Source organism: Citrus clementina, unplaced genomic scaffold (assembly GCF_000493195.1).
Source record: "Citrus clementina cultivar Clemenules unplaced genomic scaffold, Citrus_clementina_v1.0 scaffold_4, whole genome shotgun sequence".
NCBI lineage: Eukaryota > Viridiplantae > Streptophyta > Magnoliopsida > Sapindales > Rutaceae > Citrus > Citrus x clementina.
The window spans coordinates 18,945,149-18,963,506 of record NW_006262274.1 but is presented as its reverse complement, the minus strand read 5'-3'; the positions used below and the strand labels follow the sequence as shown (position 1 = coordinate 18,963,506).

Here is an 18,358-nt window from a genome sequence, read left to right as displayed (position 1 = left end):
AACGCACCCTTAATTAACTAGGAAGCTAATAAAGGACGGTAAAATTTTCCACCGTTAAGGCACTAACCTTACATATAAACATGTGAATTGTTGAAGTGTTGGGACACATACACAACACCTCCTATCTAAAACTAAACCTCTGAACAAAGGTTTGCTCTCTGCTAAAAACCCTTTCTCCTCCAAAGTTTATAAATGACCATGGCAACAGATTTAGCCATAGCTCAATATGGCTACAAAACCAACAAGGCTTCAGGTCTCTTGAACGACATCTTCATGTACACAGTGAACATGGCAGCAAAGACACTTGTTTCTGTTGCACAAACCTCTAAAACTGAGAGCACAGAGAAGTGGAAGACCACTGATCATTTGAGGTTCATGATCATGCTTATGACTTGGCTTACTGTTTGGGTTCTTAGGGTTTTGATGGATCATTTCCCTCTAAGCAGCTCTTTGCCTTTTAATCCTCTCGGTGGATCACTCTCAGCCCTCGGATCGTTTGATTCAATATTATCATCCGTTTCTTCTTCTTCAGCTTTGGCCTTACCATCTTCTGCTAGTTCTTCACTTGATTTGGTTCTCTATGAAGAAGTTGATGCACCCTCAATTAAAGCCCTCGGTAGATCACTTACACACGTAAGTATACCCTTGCCATCTTAATTATCTTGACATCTTATTTGATTTAAAAAAATACTAAAGCACACATTCTGCTTAATTTAAATTTTCTATATGCTAGCTAGTTCATAGATTTTTCAACGCGTGGCTACCAAATTGACAAATTCAATATTGATATAAAGATTTGTAATTTCTTAATTCTTATCTTTTTCTCAAATTTAACCTTTTTTTTAATATCTTTAAAATTATATATAATTTTTTATTTGTTTTCATCTAGTAACCAAAAAATAGAAAATAGGCGCCGCGTATCACTTATGTCAACAGCTGCAAAAAAATTGGTTTTGCACGTAGAACGTTACAAACAAGAACCACCTGTAACTGCAATCGCATTATAATCTTTCAGACTCAGACCAGTAATGAGTTTTCAGTCGAAATTATTATATCTGCTATTTAACATGTTAAATTTTGTGACAAAAATCATCATCTATGAAAAAAGTTGACGAATTTTTGGGAATATAGCTAAGCAAAAGTTGTAGACCCTAGGCTGCCCATAGAAATTGTCTTTAGTAGAAAATCCAAAACCTTAAACGTGAAGATTGAAGTGGGGATATAACAGAAGATGAAGCCCGATCGTTGCAGCAAAACTAAGTTAAAACTGACGGGTTATTGAGCACGTAGCAACGTTGAGCAGATGGGTGACACGTCTCTGCATGCAAATTTAAAACTCCCCAAACTCTGCCACGTAAAAAATAGTTTGTCTTGCTCCTGCTGCATCTATTTTTTTTCTTTTCTTTTCGATATTCAGGATTTTTAAAATTTGTTTTTAATCTGTTAACTCCGTATTCATAATGATTAATACACCTTTGATGTTTATCCCGTAGATTTACAGTCTTCCTAAGTCTTAATTTGAGTTTGTTTAAGTGATTTTAAAGTAATTTTAATTTGAAATTAAAATGAATTGGATCTTTGCCATCCCTTGTGTGTGTGTATATATATATATATATATATATATATATAATTTTAATCTTATAATTAACTTGGTAAAAACCCTGCCTTTCAATTTTAGTTATTTCAGATCTTTGGTTTTACTATTTTTTTATCCTTCTGTTAATCTGAACTTAACATAATGAATTATAGTTTGTGTGTTGCTCATATGAGATATTTCCAGGTAAAATTTGTAGATAGATCAAATCTGGAAGTACAAGCATATCTTTAAATGAACCGCCTTTGAATTGGTCATTGCAAGAGCCTGAACCTGAAAAATCTAGAAATTGATTCCATTCATCTAAATATCTCTATCTTGTTATATACTTGTTGATTCAATAACCCATCCTTCTATTTATTATTTGGCATCCATTCAAAATCCATCTTTCTCTCATTTGCTATAATGTTTAACAAAAATATTATTTTAATATCTTATTAAAAGGAAAATTTTTATTTTTTTATGTTGTATGCAGATTTTGGCTCTCCTGAACGAGATCCCAGCCGCTTCTAGCAAATACCTGTTTGCAATGACAATGGCTGAGAGAATAATGGAGGGGAATGCCCGTCACGACCACATCGAGCTTCTCCAAGTCAATCGAGCAGCTTTATCTTCAGCCTTCGCCCGCACTTCCAGCCTCCTATACCGCTTCATGCATAACACTCAATCCCAAGACGACTCCAACGGCTGGCCTGTCCGTACCATCAAGGCACTGCCCTTTGGCTCCTATGTAGCACCATATGTCAAGGGACTGAGCTCCTGCTTTAACATGGTGATGTCTTGGGTCGAAGCCGCTGAAGCATTTCGGTTGCCGAAGAAGAGGAATAATGAAGGAGCATTTGGTGGCAGTGCGGAGGAGTATGCTGAGGTGATGGGGGAGAAGCTCGCTCAAGAATTGTTGTGGATTACGAACAAGCTTAGGGTTTATGGTGCCGTGGAACAGGCTCTGGTTCAGTGGAGCTGCTCCCCTGGTCTTGCTTCTCTCGCGCTGACAGCTAGTCCCAGAGTCCAGGGCCTGATTGTCAGGATATCAGGTAATCATGGAATGTCACATCACACGTCACCTCATTTTGGATACATTTTAATCATTTCTTTTTAATTAAATTGTCTTGCTTATTATCATATATGTGCGCAGCTATATTGTTTGGGGATCTGAATCAAGAATACGATGAAGTTACAAGAGAAGTGAAGTTCAAAATACTGGTACTTTGGCTTCCTTTGTTTTGCCATGCGCGCAATGGGCTATCATATCCTATTTTAACGAGTTATGAGAAGTTTGAAATAGAGAGAACAATGAACGAGGTGATCTCCAGCTTACCCGCAATGGATCAAGAAGTGATACTCACAAATTGGGTACAAGATTTTGCCATTACGGCTTCAGATTGGCCAAATCTTCAGCCATCTTATGATCGATGGTGTCAGTCTGCTCGCCAACTTGTCGCATAGATTTTACAATTAGATGAGTGCAAGTGTATCAAAAATGTTACAATTAAAACACACATTTCATGTTTACCTATGCGTCTTAGGTAGCTTTTCAAGTGTTGTATAATTGGATAGTAGGTGCTTGCTTTTGGTTGTAAAAAATAATTAACTTTACTTGGTAATTGTATCCATGCCCGGCAGAATAACAAGATATCGCTTTTTATATATCATGGTGATGATATTGGATACAGCAGCGGAGCTTAAATTTAAGTACACCAACACCATAATGGGAAACTACAGATTTGGGGGATTAGAACATGAAAAGAATTTGGCCTTTGGTCGTATCCTTTTAAACAATTGTGGTAATAATCATAATTTAACGTGATTCATTAAGTTCATAATTAGGACTTGAGTTTAACATGTCCAAGATCATGAATGAAAAAATTTCTCAGTTGAGGTGAATCAACACGTCGACATCAAAGACAACATTAAGAACTGAGAACATTGTAATGAACTATTTATAATATGTGGTCTTGGGCTTATTTTTCTTATTAAAAGTCAATAAACGTGGGTTGACAGCCGACGTGTTATGGTTGCTCCCAAGCAACAAATTTTAAAAATTTAAAAAAGGGCAAAAAAATGAGATTAAAAGAAATAAAACCTCGTGATTAATTAATATTATCACAGTGAAGCCTAGCCTACAGCCAAGAGAATGGTACAGATGATATATCAACAGCTAGCTTGTACCTTGCTTGTTATTCTTTCTCTCAGAGAAAGCCATCGGCAAATCGATTACGGCACCGCCGGGAAAGGAAGACGAGGGTGTACGCACTACATGGCGGCCAGCAAAGTGCATGCCGTTCAAATTCGGGCAGTGACCGTTTCCACCACCACCACCACCACCAGGTATATTAGTGCAAGGAGAACCACCAATAGGTGGCACAGGTGCCCTTAGGGACCCATTAACGAGGTTCCGAAAAAATTTCTCCAACAGTAACTGCTCATCATGCAAAAGCCTTGAGGCAGCCGCACCAAACTGTATTTTACCTGATGGAGTGGACAAAATTATGAAAATGAGCAAAAATGTGGCGAAGCCAACGTTGTTTGCTCTGTGGAAATCCATTTGGTTGAAGCGATCGATGTCTTGCTTAATATTTAGTTATTGTGAGTTTGGTGAAGACTGATTTAATTTGTGCATGTGTATATTTATTTATAAGCTTCAGGGTTTCATTAGTTTGTTCAAACGAAGTCGATGGGGTTGATTTGACTTGCATAAGTTTGAAGTTTGAACAAGATGGTCTAATTGAATATCCGAATCAGAGCACAAACATTTTACACACACGGCACCTTGAATAACAAGTGAAAATTTTCTTTAATTTTAAAAAATAACTAATGTTGAAAATTGTGTGAAACATGGTCATATATAAGGGGTTTAATTTTAGTTTATTATGAGTTTTAATTTAACCGGACTGCAGTCAAGCTAGCTTCTTCTCAGATCATATATAAAATATGGTTGTCAGAATAGCACTTGGGATTCTTGAAGTCATATTTAGCTGCCTACAACTTTGATTTAAATGAAGCCACTCCGCCACTAGTTACACAATTAGCAGATAATCAATTGCATTTGAAAACTAAAACAAAACAAAATAAAGGCAATAATGAGCTTTCCGGGAAAAAAAAGGGAGAAGAAGAGAAAGAAAGAAAGATAAAAAGCTTAGATGAAGGTAAAGCTGAAAGCATGCATGTGTACGCAAACACATGCAAAAAGTCAGAGAGTGGGAATAAAAATAAAAATGACAATTGACTTTGAATTTGTTTCGTTAGAATATCTCTTAATTTGATGGTTCCTGTAATCTTCCTTTTTGTTGTACAAAATTAACGTTAGGGGCCTTTAATGCCAATCCAGTAAACCTTTGACGTATTCAAATTAAGGCCAACTGAAATCTTAATATTTTTACTAGTTTTGTTAAAGTTATTATTTAAAAATTATATTTACTAAATATTAGAATTTAATAAAAAATAAAATTTTTAAATAAAATTTTGAGAATCAATTTTAAATATAACATATATACTCAAACAGATTACATAAACTCAAACTTAAGAAATAAAATTAATAAAATTTGATGAGAATCGATAAATTAATTTACTCTTTGTTAATAAAAGCACATATTATATGATTTAAATCTTTGGGGAAAAGAAACCACTAGGTTAATTAGTGGTTAGAATTCAAACCTCACAATTGTTAATTTATGAGTTTGAGCCCTCATAATGTATTGTAGGGGTTTAATTTACTTACTCAATTTGAGTGAAAACAATCTTTTTTATTTTAAAATATGAGTGAAATGAACGTTCTTCAAATATTAAACAGAGTAAAAAATTTGAGTTATACTATATAAAATGTCTCAATAATTATCTAATTATAAATATTAATATATTAATTTTATAAAATATAAATTATAATATAAACAATACTCTCATGTAATTAAAAAAAAAAATCCCTAGGGAAAAGGGTTTTGAAATTTGAGAGACCTTATCAGATACCGACCGAGTTGGCGAGGGGAACGTGCGATTCAGTTTATCCATGATACAGCAGGACGTATGTCCGTTGTGTACTTTCACTATCGGGACCCACCGAATCGAACGGCCCACAAACAACCGGACGCGTCTAACTCAACTCCGCTCCAAAAATGCTGACATGGCAGAATCTCCATAGAACCAGTCCTGTCCAGCCCATTAAAAGCTCGGCCCAAACCTACACGAACCAGCCTTTTTCCTTTCTTCTACGTTTCCACTTTATATGCGTGTTATACGCTTCCTCTCTCTCTAATCATTCGTCTCTTTCTCCCTCTATATAAACCTAAAGATTCTTCGTTAAATTCCCTTATTCGATCAATAGCAGGAAAAAGGGGAAAAAAATTCAAATAAAAAAGCACAAGAGATCGGAAACGGGATCGATTTGAGTTATTGAAACAAAATTGATGGATAGCAAAGGGAAAGCAACCAACGACGATAAGGAAAGAGAGCAAGAACAAGAACAGAACCCTAATAGTAACAATGATAATATCAACAGCAATGAGTTGAGTGATGAAGAAACAGAAACTAATTTGGAGCAGCAGCAGCACGGACAGCGACAGGATTCAAGAACAAGGACTCCGTTCACTAATCTTAGTCAGGTCGATGCTGACCTCGCTCTTGCCCGTACTCTCCAAGAACAGGTTAAAGCTTTAATCTTTACTTATTTTTCTTTATTAAATTATTCTTTTGCCCCTAGAATTGCTTACTGATTAGTATTTGATTGATTGATTGTGTGTGTTGAGTAGGAAAGAGCGTACATGATGCTGAGGATGAATAATAATGAGGGGAGTGACTATGGAAGTTGGGAAGCTGGAAGTTATTTACATGATGAAGATGATGATTTTGGTGGTGATGGTGATGACGATGATGATGATGATGATGAGGATGAAAGTGATGCTGGTGATCATGAGAACCATGAGTGTGATGGCTCTGATTTTGTTATTGACGATGATGATGAAGATGAGGATGCATTTGATGTGCATGCTCATGAAGAAGTTGAAGAAGACAACAATCCTAGTGTTGAATATGACTCGGATGTGTTTTCAAGTGATGAGGCTTATGCAAGAGCTCTACAGGATGCTGAAGAAAGAGACATGGCTGCTAGGTTGTTGGCTCTTGCTGAAATCCATGACCGTGAGTGTGCTGATTTAGTGTATATTTCTCTGTAAAGTTTTGCAATTATAAGTTTTCTGAGTGTTTACTTACTGTCCGTCTTTGCAGGAGAAATTGAGGACCCAGAGGATCATGGCGGTCACTCTCAGGTATTAATTTCTTGGCTCAGAATCTTAAGTGAATACTTTGTGGAAATTTATGGCGTGCTGTAGATGTTGATTGTTATTGTTATTGATGTTTCTTTTTTTTTTTTGGCATGTGCTTGTTACTGTCTCTCTCTGTCCGTATGTGTATTCTTCATTTGCCAATATGCCACAAGGTTAGACTTTATATGATTGAATTGTCACCTTTGACAATAGTGATCTAAACAGCCAGGTTACATATATATTTCCTTTTAGTTTATGTTAGTGCATTGATTCACCAACACCCCCCCCTCCCCCCCCCCCCCCCCCCGCGGGTGTATTGGTGTAATTCATGGATTCCATTGATTAATAAAGTAATCGCATAGGAAGTGGATAGCTCAAGTTTGTGTGTTCCAAACAAGCCATTCTCTTCATTAGTGTGCTTTATCGGTTTCTCGACAGATTGGCTTGAACACTATTGTTTATTTCCATTTTCTTTTCTCCTTTCCAGCAAAAATTATCTTCTATGTATACCTTTTGTATGCTATTGCAGAATTCTATTCTTTTTTCTCAAGGAAATGAGCTATCTTGTGACGAAATCTCTTATTAACTGTGAGGGAGGTAAGTTCCAATTTAGCTTCATCAAGTTTTTAGAAACCAAGGCAGGTAGAGCTGTTGGAGATGCTTTAGAATCAGACATGGGCTACTTACAAATATTTTTTTGAGTGGGAGGTTAGAAATGTCACATCTAGAATATACACTGAAGCCATTCTCTTGTTGGCCTATCATGTTTTGTAGCAGCAAGTTTTCAAACGTTTGCTGAGTTCTGCCATTGGCATATGTTTTACCTTGCTAAGCTTTTTCTCAATATCTTCTTTGGATTTAGCAAATAGATTTAAGCTGCCTGAATACTTAGTTGGCTTTTGCAAGGTGTCGTGCTTTTCTCAATGTCAGCAATTTGGTGAAAGGAAGGCTTAGTTGAGACTGCTGCTTGTATAGTCAGTTCACGCATATGGTTCATTTTTTGACATCATATTAAAAAGCACTGTTCAAACATGTATATTGTTCTGAGTTGCTTGGTTTTATTGCTTCTGAAGAAGCTTCTACTTTCCTAATCGATTTTTACTGTGATAATTGTGTGCCTGCATTAAGATAGAAAATTGTTTTATGATATTAAATTTTCTCTTTTTATTGGCAGTGAGGCCTTTTAGTGAGCTGTGAGATGTGGAATATGCTACATATTGTTAACAAAATTCGTGACTGGAATTAGTTGCTTGCCCAGTTGTGAACACTTAGTTGCTCAAATCAGGAGCATTAATTGGTTTAGTTGCTTCTTCATGTGGATGGATCCACAATTTCTTTATTTTATTAAGAAAGATATTTGTAAAGGAAACAGATAGATGCTTATGTTGCTAAATTGTAAGCTTATTTGGAATATCATAATTAGAAGCAGTATAATTCGTTGAAGATACTTAAAACTTTTCAACTCCAGTATGTCTTGTTATCAGGTTAAAAAAAACGGCCAATGATGTGAAATCTATGATCAGAGGATTAGTAACCAATGCCTGATCTTTCCCATTGACCATTGACACCATTTAATGTTATTTTCTATTATTATTGAACTTCTGGAATAAGTTTCATATTTATTATCTGAAACTCATATTTGGGGCTGGGAATTTATCGCTGACATAGCAGATGAGATCATGAATATTTGTCTTAGCTTCAATCTCCCCACAACCACTCATAGTCTTTTTGTCATGTGAACAAAATGATAATAATAAAAAGATGTTTACATCAGATTACTCTAGGCTTAAAAATTTTCTGCTTGTTCTCATTACTATAGTATTCTGGCCATGTGTTCATCTAAAATGCTCTTGCATTTGCAGGATACATGGGAGGAGGTTGATCCGGATGAGCTCTCATATGAGGTTACATTGGCTTTCTATCTTTCTGCTCTCAGTGAAACTTCTTTCTCATTTCCCTTTTCATGGTAAAATTTAATTATTTCAGGAATTGCTTGCATTGGGTGAAGTGGTTGGAAGTGAGAGTAGAGGTCTATCAGCTGATACACTTGCCACTTTGCCTACGGTAAATTACAAGGCAGGAACCAGTCAAAATGGAAGCAATGATTCGTGAGTACATTAGAATTGGTTGCTTAATTCTCATGTTTAACTAGCTGTCATATGCTTATTAGAATTAGTTGCTTGGGCTTCAGCTGTGTTATTTGTCGTTTGGACTATGAGGATGGTGAGACCTTGACTGTGCTTTCTTGCAAACACTCGTACCATTCTGAGTGCATAAACAATTGGTTGAAAATAAACAAGGTATGTATCTGTTATATTTTGTTTTCCTCTTGTTAAATGTTCTGTGTAGGGTGCTGGTTATTGAATGAGTAAATTTCTTAAAGAAATGGACCCTTATTTTTTCATGAGAATATTACGTTTTTGTTTGTAGATTGTATAGTGATTTGCATCATGGTTTAGCTTGCAGCATGATCGTGGACCTCAAGTCCACATTTTACTAATCTTTCCCTGTTTCCAACAAGACTTGTTTTTCTTACTTCATTTGTTTTCTTTCTAGTTATTTGATATAGTCCCTGCTTGATTCTGTTGTTCTGTGTCCTTTTTCACATTCTTTACATCAACTTTTACTTGGTATGTACTTTAAGTTTTGATAACATATGTAAAAAATGACTGGCTATTTTACTTAATGAAACCAGTCAAAATTAGCAAATTTCATTAAGAACTTAGGAAATATATATGATAATTGAATTGTTGAGATAGGTCCATAGTTGGAATCTGGAAGGCCAACACAAAATGTTTGAATAAATTTAGTAAATGTGCTTTTGTTAAGGATATGATGCAACTGTTGTGGTTTATAACTATGGAAATTCATTTTTTGAGACTTTTTTATCATCTTTCCAGCATTTAGTTTAAAGAAGTGGCTGGTCAAAATTGAAACTGCTTCTTTCATCTATTAGTACACTGCAGTTATTTTCTTATTATGTAATAATTGCAATAAATAATCTGGTTTCTCAGTCTTTTGTTTGACCCAGATCAAGCACTGCCTTAGGTAAAATGATGGTCTTGCCTGTAGGGGTCTTCTGAAGTTTCACTGTTATAAAGGCATCTTAGTAGCTTAATGAAGAAATTTGTTAAACTTATCATCTTATTGAAAATCTTGAACTACATTTTTACCATTGAGTCTTTCACTTTATTGATGGGTAATATAAACCTTTGAATGTTTATCTCAACCAGCAAAGTTGCTATTAAATAAAGTTGATGCAATCTATGACGCATTGAAGCATTGTTTTACTGTTTTTATCAGGTTTATTAAGTTTTGTTCCTTTATTTAATCTGCATGTTATTTCCAGATGATAGATAATTACTGCAAGTGCTGATTTTTTTTTTTTTTTTTAATTTTGGGGTTATTTCATGTTAAGAAATTACTTCTGCTCCAACCAGTTTGCTTGATTCAGAATTTGTTTTTCTATTTGGTGAAATTTCTGGGGTATATTAGTAAATTCTTCTAGTCACCTGATTGTTGGGATCTGCCAATAGCTAGAATCAGTATCTTGATGATTGGAATCACTCTTCCCATATTGTGATTTGATTCATTGTTTCAGATTAGATCAATATCTTGCCATTTTATCAGAATGTTGATCACTGCTGTGTCACTGGTTGCAGGTCTGTCCTGTTTGCAGTGCCGAGGTCTCCACTTCTGGGCACAGTTAGCATATCGATGAAGTCTCCTTCTCTGTTAGACAAAGAAAGAAAAAAGTCCTGCACTGCTTATACTGATACTGAATGATATAATTGCGGTGCTTCTTTAATCCTATGTAGACTAAGAAAAAAAAGACACCTGCTTGTATACAATTCTTTAAATGAAATATTTCACGCCCACCTTTGGAATTTAATTTATCCTAAGTCCATTTTTGGTAGGAAGAAATGGTATGAGAGGAGAAGAATAGAAAGAAAAGGAGAGGAAAAATGAGTGAAAAAGAAAATTAATTTGATTTTCATTGTTTGGATGAATAAGGAATTCATTTTTCTCTTTTTATTTTTTTTTTCCTCGCCTCCTCTCTTCTCCTCTCCTCATATTTCTTCAAACTAAATGACCACCATATTTGGTTGGAAGAAAATAGCTATGATTATTTTGGAATCGGATCAGTCAATACTATTTAGATGAAAGAGAATTTATAGCCGTCTCCGTTCTTATACAGAAATAACTGACTGAACCGAATCTCAATCAGACAATGTTACGTAAGAAGTCTATCTAAGCTCTCAAAAAACAATGTTATGTAAAAATGTAAAAATGAGCCAAGTTCTTATCAGCCTCCTTGATAAATGCAAATCTATGCATTCGCTAAAACAAATTCAGGCTCTGTTAATCACTCTTGGTCTCTCTGAAGATGACCCGTTTGTGTCAAGAATGCTTTCCTTTTCTGCATTATCGTATTTGGCTGACATTGATTACTCGTGCAAAGTCTTGTCGCACTTATCAAACCCAAGAATCTTTTACTGGAACACTGTCATAAGAGGTTACTCGAAGAGCAAGAACCCTAACAAGTCAATCTCTCTGTTTGTCAAAATGTTGCGAGCTGGGGTCTCGCCCGACCATTTAACATACCCATTTCTTGCAAAGGCGTCTGGGCGCCTTGCGAAGCGAGAGCTTGCTGTGGCAGTTCACGCCCAAATTGCAAAAACTGGGTACGAGTCTGATTTGTTTATCTCGAATTCGTTGATACATATGTATGGCTCCTGCGGCGATATAGTGCATGCGCGCGAGGTGTTTGATGGAATGCCTACGAAGATGTCGGTTTCTTGGAATTCCATGTTGGATGGGTATGCTAAGTGTGGGGAAATGAATATGGCAAGACAAGTGTTTGAGTTGATGCCAGAGAGGAATGTTGTGTCATGGAGTGCTCTGATTGATGGGTATGTTAAGTGTGGGGATTATAAAGAGGCTCTGGTGATCTTTGAGGAAATGAGAGATGTTGGCTCGAAGGCCAATGAGGTGACTCTGGTGAGTGTGTTGTGTGCTTGTGCTCATTTAGGTGCACTTGATCAAGGGAGGATGATGCTTCGGTACATGATTGATAATGGCCTGTCGTTGACTTTGCCTTTGCAAACTTCTCTTATTGACATGTATGCCAAGTGTGGGGCGATTAAGGAGGCTTTGATTGTGTTTCATGGGGTTGAAAAGCATCAGAGCGATGTTTTGATATGGAATGCCATGATTGGAGGGCTTGCAATGCATGGATTTGTTAAAGAGTCGCTTGAATTGTTTACGGAAATGCAAATTGTTGGGATAACGCCGGATGAGATCACGTTCTTGGGCTTGTTGAGTGCTTGTGCCCATGGAGGCTTGGTAATGGAAGCTTGGTATTTCTTCAAGAGTCTCGGCAAACGTGGCATGGTACCTAAGAGTGAGCATTATGCTTGCATGGTTGATGCTCTATCGCGTGCAGGCCAAGTAACGGAGGCATATGAATTCATATGTCAAATGCCATTGGAGCCAACAGCTTCAATGTTGGGTTCTCTGCTTACTGGGTGTATGAACCATGGTAAATTAGATCTTGCAGAAATAGTCGGAAAGAAACTTGTCGAGTTACAGCCAGATCATGATGGTAGGTACGTCGGGTTATCGAATGTTTATGCAATATTCAAACGCTGGGATGAAGCAAGAACAACTAGAGAAGCCATGGAGACGAGAGGAGTGCAGAAGTATCCTGGCTGGAGCTTTGTAGAGATGTCTGGAAACCTCCATAGATTTATAGCCCATGATGAAACTCATCCTGATTCCAAAAATATTTACGCCATGCTAAATTTTATAGTAAGTCAAATGAAACTTGATGTCGATCATGAAAATCAAGAACCTTGTTTCTACGATATGAAAGGTCTTTGAGTTCCAGGTTAAGCCTCTTCTTTGCAGATATCACGGGTTATGAAGAGATAACACTAGCTGGAAGTAATTATATAGTTAACTGCAGAAATTCAAGTACTTTTTCATGTCTAAAACATACCACAGTACATTTGTTTGAAGTCACAAATCTCAATACATATACACAGAGTTATAAATATGAGGAACACACATAGCGAGCAGATCATTCGTAGCTTCTACAACATAAAATAATAATTTAATTACTGCAAACTATATAAGGTAATTAATAACCAGGAGATAATTATGAGTCTTCATCTTCATAATGATTATATCATCTACTCTTTCACAACCTCTTTTGGACATCCTTCTGAACAGAAATTGTAAACCCATGTCAGTTGCCTAAAACTACAAAGCCAATCAACAGTGTGATGAACGAAAACTAAAAATGGAAGAATGAAACTGTGTCCATTTTGATAAATGATGTGATACCTTAAGCTGATACTAGACATTGGGATCCTGAAGGTTGGGCTGAGCAAGCTGAAGATGGTGATAAGGGTGAATTTGATGAGGGATACTGTTGGTTGCAAGCTGAAGCACACTACTGGGTTGTTGATCTCCCAAGAACGGAAAATGATCCAAGACTTGATGATGATGCTCCTCAGCTGGCTTTGCTTCCATTGCAGCTTGCTGATACTCCAATGCTGCCCTATGCTCCTGAATCTGTGTGTGTGTGTGTGTGTGTGGATAGTCACACAGCCAAAAGCAATTTAACAGAATATACTCATTTTTTTTTTGCACACATTGTTAATTAGTTTTTAATGTAACATCTTCGATATAGCCAGCGATTTACCCAACGGTACATGTTGCTGTTCTCTTCCTCCAGCATTCGCTCCTAATAATCAAGGGGAATTGATGAAGAATTTTGAAACGGAACTAAATTTGATTGTGTGTTGAAAAGTGAAAGTGCAATATTATTATTTTATTACCTTCCTACGAAGATTATCCAGCTGTTGTTGAAGAAGCTCATTCTTTAATATGCATTGCCAGTCAAAGGAAATAAGAAACTCAAGAAAAGGCAAATAGTTTGATATGACAGTAAAAATATTTCAAGTTATATAACTAGAAAAATATTTCAAGTTATATAACTAGCATTAAGCAATGAGCAAGCAAGAATTGATCAATATTAATTACCTTGCGATCTCGGACCTTGTTAACAGAGCTTTCAAGCTCATGTTCAAGTTGATCGAGATCATCATAAGGTATAGAACCCAAGTCCTCACCAGTGTAGCGTCGCATACTTAGCTGAAGGCGGCGGGTTTCTTTTCTCAGAACCGCCAACTCATTGAATATTTGTTCCTATCATTAAAGTGATGATGATGATAATATTAAGGCACACCAATACAATCAAATTAATCGATCTTCTTTTAAATCTATATATATTACAATTAGGGGTTTACTATTATTGATAATAACATATATATGTAAATTATTAGTATTATTAATTATTATCTAGTTCTATACCCGGCTATCATGCTCAGGGATGCGGGTCCCAGTAACTTTGAGGCGCCTCTCAATGATTTGCTCCATTCTGTGGTAATTGAAACAGTTATATGATTATTATGATGCTAATTAAACAACTTAATTTAAGAGAAGAAAAGAAAATAGAGTCATAAAATGTCTTTCATGTAAAGAAACCCGGCTAATATTAATATCTTTCATTTCTCCATCTCATGAATTTTCTCTAATCATTAGTATGGACCCTTAGAACTCAGAAGTAAAACTCAAATCATGTGAGTGCTACAGATAGTAATAATTAAACATGAATTAAGATTTTTTACTGTCTGCTTCAGGCAAGATACGTGAATATACAACATGAAAGAAACCCTAAAATTGTCAGAGGAATGAAAAGAACTGGTCAAAACTCTCAATTTAGTCAACAAGAATTGCAGAGAAATCAGAGTGAAAGGGAAAGAGAGAGACAGAATAAGGAGAGATCATGCATGTCATATGAACAAATAAAAAAAGAAAATAAAAAAACATAGGCTTAACACTTCTGTAAGCAAAAGCCCTAGACACAAACAAGATATATTGAAAAAGATAAAAGTGGTGAAATGGGGTTGCTGTAAACAAATTAACCTGAAAGGCTCAGTGCAGTACTGGCACAATTTTCCGGTACTTGAGAAGATGATGAGGCCAATTTGAGCATCACAGAGCACTGAGAGTTCATGAGTCTTCTTCAAAAGCCCAGCTCTCCGTTTAGAGAAGGTTACTTGCCTCGTCGTCGGGTTCTCAATCCTCTTGATCGCTATCTTCCCACGTCCCATTATTCTTTTATGATCACTCATATATAAGAACATGATCATATATAGTTATATGAAATTGGATTCAAATTAATGCTAAAACAAAAAAGCTTTTAAAAGAAAAAATTTCTATATACATGAAGTTCAGAAAAGAAAAAGAAAAGTGTTAGTAAGAGAGAAGGCTCCATTTTTTACCTGATCTTTTCTTGTTCGCTTTCTCTTGCTTTGCTTGTAAAGTTGGAATGACTGGATCAGTTTGTAGTAAGCGTTTATGAGGAGCTGATTTTACTATATATGTAGTGTGTGCAGGGCGACTATTGGCTTTCTTTATCGCCCATCTATTTCAGAAAAACTACCAAAATGAACCTCATGCATGCATGCATGCATTATATCTCTATTATATACATGACTCATCACTAGCGTATGTAAGATTCACCAATCGCGTAATGGGAGCTCACTATGTGTGTAGACTCAGACCGTAAGGTACGCGATTGCGCGCACCAGCTCAAGTCTTTTAGCATACAATTGTATACCGTGTCTTCGAGAAACTCTATAATATATCTAAGGTACCATGTCAGTCATACAATAAGTAAAAATATCATGACATGTGTGCATTTATTTTGAAAAACTATCATACAAGTGGTGGTTGTATTAAATTCAACTACACATATCATGCATGCATCAATTGATAGTAATACATTTGAAATATTCTAGAATTTATATGTGTCTTGTGATACAGTGTATGAAAACAATATTACCAAATGTCATCCAAACAAAGCCCTATGGTTCCATAAATAGCAATATTACACTCGAAATTTTAAATGTTTCCTAATTTATCTGATTAGACACAAAGAATTTTATCTCACGCCAAAGGCGGCTCCACCTCATGACCAATGAGGGTCTCAATCCCTAGTTAAAGAAAATAATTTTAGAAAAATTAAAGAAAAAAATTATTTGAATGACTTATTATCCCCGTTAAATCTATCAAAATAACTTCTATTAAATTCATAAAAATAGCTCCATAAAATCATAAACCCATAAAAGTTTAAACTTTAACTTTAAAAATCATAAAAGGTCACTCTTTAATTTAAAAAAAAAACATAACTCATATAGATGATTTTACTATTATTTATTTAGCCCTCATTAAATTTATTAAAATAACTATATAACTCATGAACCCATGAAGTTTTACATTTTTGCATTTTGTCACTATGTAAAATTTATTTCCTAGATCACCCGCTTTCTTACGCCATATCATTTTGTAAGCATATATAGCATTACTGGGTTCTCATTCTATAAATTGAATCATGCGAAAGAAGCAGAGTTTTTGTTTCATCACTTTCAATGGGTCATTAAACCATATCATGATGTATCACCACTCACTAGCTAGTCGGCATGCATTAAGTTGATGCAATGATGGCAGTGATGTAATTTCTCATGAGAAAGGGTGGGTGCCCTAGCTAGTTGATCAATTAATTTCCTCTTACGAAAGCAAAGACAAAAGGTAGCTGGCTGGTGACTGTTAACCACTCTCTGGCCTCTGCATTTGATCTGCCAAGCAACGTGAATTTTTCCAATTTCGGAAAATTTTAACAATGGTTACAATAGTATGGTGTTGCCATAACTCAAATAGAGACCTAAAGGGAAACGACAAAGTGTAACAATATCTCTTGATCAGTTGAGGCTTTTAATTTAATCGTGGTTTAGTCATTTAGCTAGCATCTTGGCAACTAAAGAAATAATTCTAATTCCTTAAGCAATTTAATTGCTTTTAAACATTGAGGTTAATCTCTGATACCCATATCTTCACCAACTCCATTTTACCTCTACATATATAGGTTCCTTGAAAATCCTAAATACACGTCCTTCACTTTTGACTAACACTCTTTCTTAAAACTATAACTTTAAACTCCTTTGATTGTGGTTTTGTCTTTTTGAAACTAGAGACTATTACTTTATAGTATGAGTTGATAGAGATTTTCATTTAATTTGACATGAAATCATATGTTGGAATTATTGTAGGCTTTGTCATACTCTCATAGACATATTTTGTTCTATTGGGATTTGGCAATTTCATTCTTACTCATCGCCGTGAGGAGGTACAAAAATAACAATTTGTGTTAATCTTATCACATATAAGAAGAACATCTATTTTGAGTACTCCCAAGTCCCAATCTGTTGTGTTATCTGGTCGGTTCTTCTCTAATAAAATTTTTGAAAAGAGTCAACCTAGTACCGCTAATGGAAGTCATTAGTTTGAATTATCAAAACCGATTAAGGTATCATCAGGATTCAGGATGTGCCTGGTTCATACAACATCATCATAACATTATATATAGGTACACACATTCATATACTGATCACTATTTCTGGCATTAATTTGCCAAATAAATTATCAACTCCAGATATATTAATCCATTAGACATGTGTTACTGTCTAAGTCCAATTAAAATTGCTTTGATTTAGATCAAATTTTAAAATGATCAAAAAAAATAAAAATAAAAATAAAAATCCACCAACGCCAAGTAACGTGTAAAAACTCCAAAGCGACAGAACCTAAATAAATGCTGTAATTCGGCGTCTTTTGGAACCTTACCTTTAGATGAATTTCTCAACAAAAAGAAGATTTTAGCGTAATCATCAATAACGTTAGGTTTTTTCTTTTCTCTCTCCCTCTTTTTTCTCTATTGCAGTGGGAAAGCCAGTAAGCACATGTTAAGTATTCTATAAATACAAGGAATAAGCATAGCTAGGTGTGTGATAATATTGGTAAGGTTAATTGGTCCCCCCAGCTAGGGTTTGTCCTCAATCTCATAGTCAACATCATAGTATCCCACTTAGCTTTTCAGTTGCAGCACTCATCATCATGTTGACCACAAAATTTTCTTCAGATTTTTGGTCTATAGATATTAACATAATATGTAAATTAAAAGTTTCCATAAAAGTATTATTGAAAGAGCTCAAATTCAATAAAGCCCCGTATATGATGCTTATATGTTTTAATTTTTGCTAGAATCATTAAAGACCAGTTCACAATTGGAAGAAAAATAATGCAATATAACATATATAGAGGAAATGTTGATTGTTGATTAATTAATTACTAGAAATGATGACCGAGGCAGAAGCGGTTTCATGTCCACTTCAATTTCAGATTCACATGGCCTTTGCAGGCATCTAATTATCTCGTTTGCCCCAAAGAAATGGTCAAAATATTATGACTGAAGACTAGCGGCACAACAAATTTTCAATAAATAGAATTTGTTCATTCATTTGTTTTAGAAATTTTTTACCCAATGGAGCAGTCAAATGTGAGTGTCTTACGGAAATAGTTGTGGTGAACCCATGGCTTC

The 18,358-nt window shown here is 35.4% G+C and overlaps 4 protein-coding genes across 6 annotated transcripts; 3 read left to right on the top strand and 1 right to left on the bottom strand.

Annotated features, from left to right (window-relative positions):
- The first annotated feature begins 192 nt into the window (after nt 1-192).
- Nucleotides 193-3,040, top strand: LOC18043825. The gene is made up of 3 exons (XM_006437548.2): nt 193-633; nt 2,070-2,628; nt 2,730-3,040. Exons 1-3 carry the CDS (start codon nt 193-195, stop codon nt 3,038-3,040), a joined length of 1,311 nt encoding a protein of 436 aa, XP_006437611.2.
- A 2,767-nt stretch (nt 3,041-5,807) lies between these two features.
- Nucleotides 5,808-10,741, top strand: LOC18043824 (E3 ubiquitin ligase BIG BROTHER-related). Its single transcript, XM_006437546.2, has 7 exons — nt 5,808-6,231; nt 6,337-6,724; nt 6,812-6,852; nt 8,712-8,753; nt 8,836-8,957; nt 9,041-9,149; nt 10,512-10,741. Exons 1-7 carry the CDS (start codon nt 5,995-5,997, stop codon nt 10,557-10,559), a joined length of 987 nt encoding a protein of 328 aa, XP_006437609.1. The 5' UTR covers nt 5,808-5,994; the 3' UTR covers nt 10,560-10,741.
- Nucleotides 10,742-10,871: 130 nt separating this feature from the next.
- On the top strand, nt 10,872-12,752 carry LOC18043823 (pentatricopeptide repeat-containing protein At5g08305). The gene has a single exon (XM_006437545.2). It carries the CDS (start codon nt 11,119-11,121, stop codon nt 12,730-12,732), a length of 1,614 nt encoding a protein of 537 aa, XP_006437608.2. The 5' UTR covers nt 10,872-11,118; the 3' UTR covers nt 12,733-12,752.
- A 60-nt stretch (nt 12,753-12,812) lies between these two features.
- Nucleotides 12,813-15,348, bottom strand: LOC18043822 (protein TRANSPARENT TESTA 16). Of its 3 annotated transcripts, none has more exons than XM_024186784.1 (8): nt 15,204-15,348; nt 14,845-15,048; nt 14,230-14,296; nt 13,900-14,064; nt 13,695-13,736; nt 13,559-13,600; nt 13,198-13,428; nt 12,813-13,075 (listed from the first exon to the last, which is right to left on the bottom strand). In XM_024186784.1, the coding sequence occupies exons 2-7, from the start codon at nt 15,030-15,032 to the stop codon at nt 13,210-13,212; spliced, it is 723 nt and encodes a 240-aa protein (XP_024042552.1). In that variant the 5' UTR covers nt 15,033-15,048; nt 15,204-15,348; the 3' UTR covers nt 12,813-13,075; nt 13,198-13,209. The 3 variants fall into 3 exon arrangements, with proteins under 3 accessions (XP_024042552.1, XP_024042553.1, XP_024042551.1); XM_024186785.1 differs by having other exon boundaries at nt 12,813-13,072; nt 14,845-15,036; XM_024186783.1 differs by having other exon boundaries at nt 14,845-15,036; nt 15,204-15,347.
- Nucleotides 15,349-18,358: the final 3,010 nt, after the last annotated feature.

Bases quoted from the DNA above. Each gene is read 5' to 3' on its own strand.
- LOC18043825 (XM_006437548.2), top strand. From the start codon at position 193: ATGACCATGGCAACAGATTTAGCCATAGCTCAATATGGCTACAAAACC. The intron at 634-2,069 runs GTAAGTATACCC...TGTTGTATGCAG, and splicing joins TCGGTAGATCACTTACACAC to ATTTTGGCTCTCCTGAACGA. The intron at 2,629-2,729 runs GTAATCATGGAA...ATATGTGCGCAG, and splicing joins CCTGATTGTCAGGATATCAG to CTATATTGTTTGGGGATCTG.
- LOC18043824 (XM_006437546.2), top strand. From the start codon at position 5,995: ATGGATAGCAAAGGGAAAGCAACCAACGACGATAAGGAAAGAGAGCAA. The intron at 8,754-8,835 runs GTTACATTGGCT...TAATTATTTCAG, and splicing joins CGGATGAGCTCTCATATGAG to GAATTGCTTGCATTGGGTGA. The intron at 9,150-10,511 runs GTATGTATCTGT...CACTGGTTGCAG, and splicing joins ATTGGTTGAAAATAAACAAG to GTCTGTCCTGTTTGCAGTGC.
- LOC18043823 (XM_006437545.2), top strand. From the start codon at position 11,119: ATGTTATGTAAAAATGTAAAAATGAGCCAAGTTCTTATCAGCCTCCTT.
- LOC18043822 (XM_024186784.1), bottom strand. From the start codon at position 15,032: ATGGGACGTGGGAAGATAGCGATCAAGAGGATTGAGAACCCGACGACG. The intron at 13,601-13,694 runs GTAATAAAATAA...CTTGATTATTAG, and splicing joins TGGATAATCTTCGTAGGAAG to GAGCGAATGCTGGAGGAAGA. The intron at 13,429-13,558 runs GTAAATCGCTGG...ACACACACACAG, and splicing joins ACAGCAACATGTACCGTTGG to ATTCAGGAGCATAGGGCAGC.